The 2,753-nt window shown below is 35.3% G+C and overlaps 1 protein-coding gene across 1 annotated transcript; it reads right to left on the minus strand.

The window, feature by feature from the left end:
- Positions 1–408: 408 nt before the first annotated feature.
- On the minus strand, positions 409–2,403 carry LOC105915699 (immunoglobulin kappa light chain-like). Its single transcript, XM_012849895.3, has 5 exons — positions 2,346–2,403; positions 1,517–2,224; positions 1,300–1,422; positions 959–993; positions 409–859 (listed from the first exon to the last, which is right to left on the minus strand). Exons 1-5 carry the CDS (start codon positions 2,401–2,403, stop codon positions 734–736), a joined length of 1,050 nt encoding a protein of 349 aa, XP_012705349.3. The 3' UTR covers positions 409–733.
- Between the last annotated feature and the right edge of the window lie 350 nt (positions 2,404–2,753).

Here is a 2,753-nt window from a genome sequence, read left to right on the forward strand (position 1 = left end):
ATTTAATTGCACAACAATGTTTAAGCAATTCTCAGAGTGCTACATGAGCTAAAATGAAAACACAAAGAGTATAAGAAAAAATAAATGAATAATGAGGCAAATGGAAAAAAGCAAGAGTTCAGTATGGATGCACCGTGAGTGAGGGAGTGAGACTAGAAGCCAGTGTAGTAATTTGAGGATGATGGTGTTATGATCATGACTGCAGACCCTTAACAGGATCATGTGCAATTTATGAAGCATTAACGTTGACGCATTCCTTGTTGTAAAATTTTAATCCAAGTACAATTTAATACATCTTTTTTACATGTTATTTTATTTACCAGTTAAGACTTCCAAAAGACTTTCTGAGTCAGTAAGTTAAATACATGTTGTGCTAACCATACCAGGGCAACACAGACACTCAGGACAAACAACCAGGAGAACACACACTTAGACCAAAGGTCAATTTAGAGTAACCCATTACAGTCATGTTTTGGACTGTCTATATCATTGTTGGTGTTGTTGTTGTTTGTCTTTGTATTTATTTTCAAACCACATGACAATCCAAAAACACAGATCATAAAGTTTTCCAACATAATCAAATGTGTCTTTAACCAAACATTTTCTTTTAAATTGAGATTCAATGATTCGGCCTCTGATTAAAGGAAACAACATATCTTGCTAAAGATTTCCCTTAAGATTAGTTCCTGAAACTACATTGCAGACATCCTAAATAACACGGCTTATAAAAAGCTTATTTCCCCTTGTTTACGCTGGAGTAAACACAATCATTCTCGCTGCTGCTTCTCTGTCTTGATCTTTTTGACTGGTCAACATTTACAGAAGCATAAATGATTCCGTTTGCGTCTTGGTCATTAACCTGGAAATATATATGTGAAAGTAGATCAAAATATGGACCTTGTGTGAAAGTTATTGTCATATTTATATCAAATCTTGAGATTAAATTGTAAAATCTTACCCATGAAGTAGTAAAGGTATCAGAAAACTGTGACTCTGTTGAAAGGAGAGCAATTTTTATCAAAAAAACATATTCAATAGACAAAGAATGATAGAGGAGGATTTCGACAGATCAAAATCTAATTTTATTTTAAAATACACAAGTAAATATAAATAGAAACATAACAATAGGTTTTTATTATGTGTAAGTCATTACAATCAAAGCTAGCAGAAATAAACACATGAAATATACCACTGTGTACGAGATCACTAATAACTAAGCTTCAGTTTAATTCTGAAATTATTTATGCTTTCAAAGAAATTTCAATTTGAGATGGTGACATGCTCCTACTTTTACCTTACCTTGGGGTTGGTAGAATGTCTTCCTTTGTCTGCACACTAAGAAAATCAGTAAAGCAACTAGGAAAGTTGTCAAACATCCAGTTAAAGTTCCAACCACAACATTGTTCAAGAGGTTTTTCTCACCTGCAAACAATCCAGCAAAAAAGAATGACAGATTTCACCTCGCTTCTGTCTTCATGCACAATATGTATGTAGAAATGAAATGCCTTTTACTCACGTGAGAAGTTCTGTATTGTTTCATTTCCGAATAGAATGTATCCACATGAGGCAACAGCACAGTAGTAGGTGCCAGCATCAGACACAGTTAGGTTGTTCACTGGCAGATTGTAGACACAGGTGCGTGTCTGTGTGTTAGAGTTTCTCTCACACTGCTCACTCCCGCTTTCATTAGTATAAATGAATCCTGTTTGAAATCTGTCAGAGTCTTTAAACCAGTAAAAAGTGTGTTCTCCATCACAGCTCCCGGTTTGTACTGTACAGTTCAGAGTCCCAGATCCTCCTGGCTGGATGCTTGTGGGTGCCATGTGATGGATCAAAGCTTTTACGTTAGAACCTGAACTTTTTACACTGACAACAGTGCCTTCTCCAAAAGTCACAAATTCTGCATTGCTCATTCCACAGAAATATGTAGCGGAGTCTGAAATTCTTAGATTTGAAATTATCAGGTGATTTGTTTGGTCTTCTTTAGGAAAACTGAAACGAGAATTGTTTTGGAATTCATGATAAAAAATGGGTTCATCCCCATACTTGTAGATGCTTGCAATCAGCTTTGGTTGCTGTCCCAGAGTTTGCTTGTACCAGCAGATCCTGTCTGAGTCTTTCCTTTCATGGAAACATTGTAAAATCACTTTTTCTCCCATGGCAGCAAATATAAAGCTGCTGTTTTGACGAACAGGTGGAGTCAAATTCAGATGGGTTTTCTGAGCTGAGGTAAAATCAGAGTCAAATTACATGATGTAGTTTGTTATGATTCAGTAAAATCACAACATACCATAATGCTTAATATTTAGATGAAAATCATATATAAATTTAGACACAAAACTCACCCATGGTGCCAAGAAGCAAAATTGTGAGCCCAAAAACAAACTGGGTAGATGTCATCATGTTTGGAATATGAGGTTGAATGGAAACTATTTCAATGCCCTCTCATATCTTAAAAGGCATAAGACTGCATTTGATTGGCCAATGCCAAGTGACACATGTCCTATTTAAGAAACAACCCTTTTTTCCGCATGAACTTTTGATGTTAGTGATTTTAGTCCTAAAAGGTTTTCTGGGTCACACAGATATAAAGGATGATAAGAGTCCATATGTATCCTTTATGTGTCATTGTTAAAATCTTACATTTAGTTATGTAAAACATAAACAATTGAAAGGAAATCTGATTGTAGATAGATTTAATAGACAATTTTAAAGATGGTGGTGTTTGCTGAGAGGACTGCAAAAGCGAGGGA

The sequence above is a fragment of the Fundulus heteroclitus genome, unplaced genomic scaffold (genome assembly GCF_011125445.2).
Source record: "Fundulus heteroclitus isolate FHET01 unplaced genomic scaffold, MU-UCD_Fhet_4.1 scaffold_179, whole genome shotgun sequence".
NCBI classification, from domain to species: Eukaryota; Metazoa; Chordata; class Actinopteri; order Cyprinodontiformes; family Fundulidae; genus Fundulus; species Fundulus heteroclitus.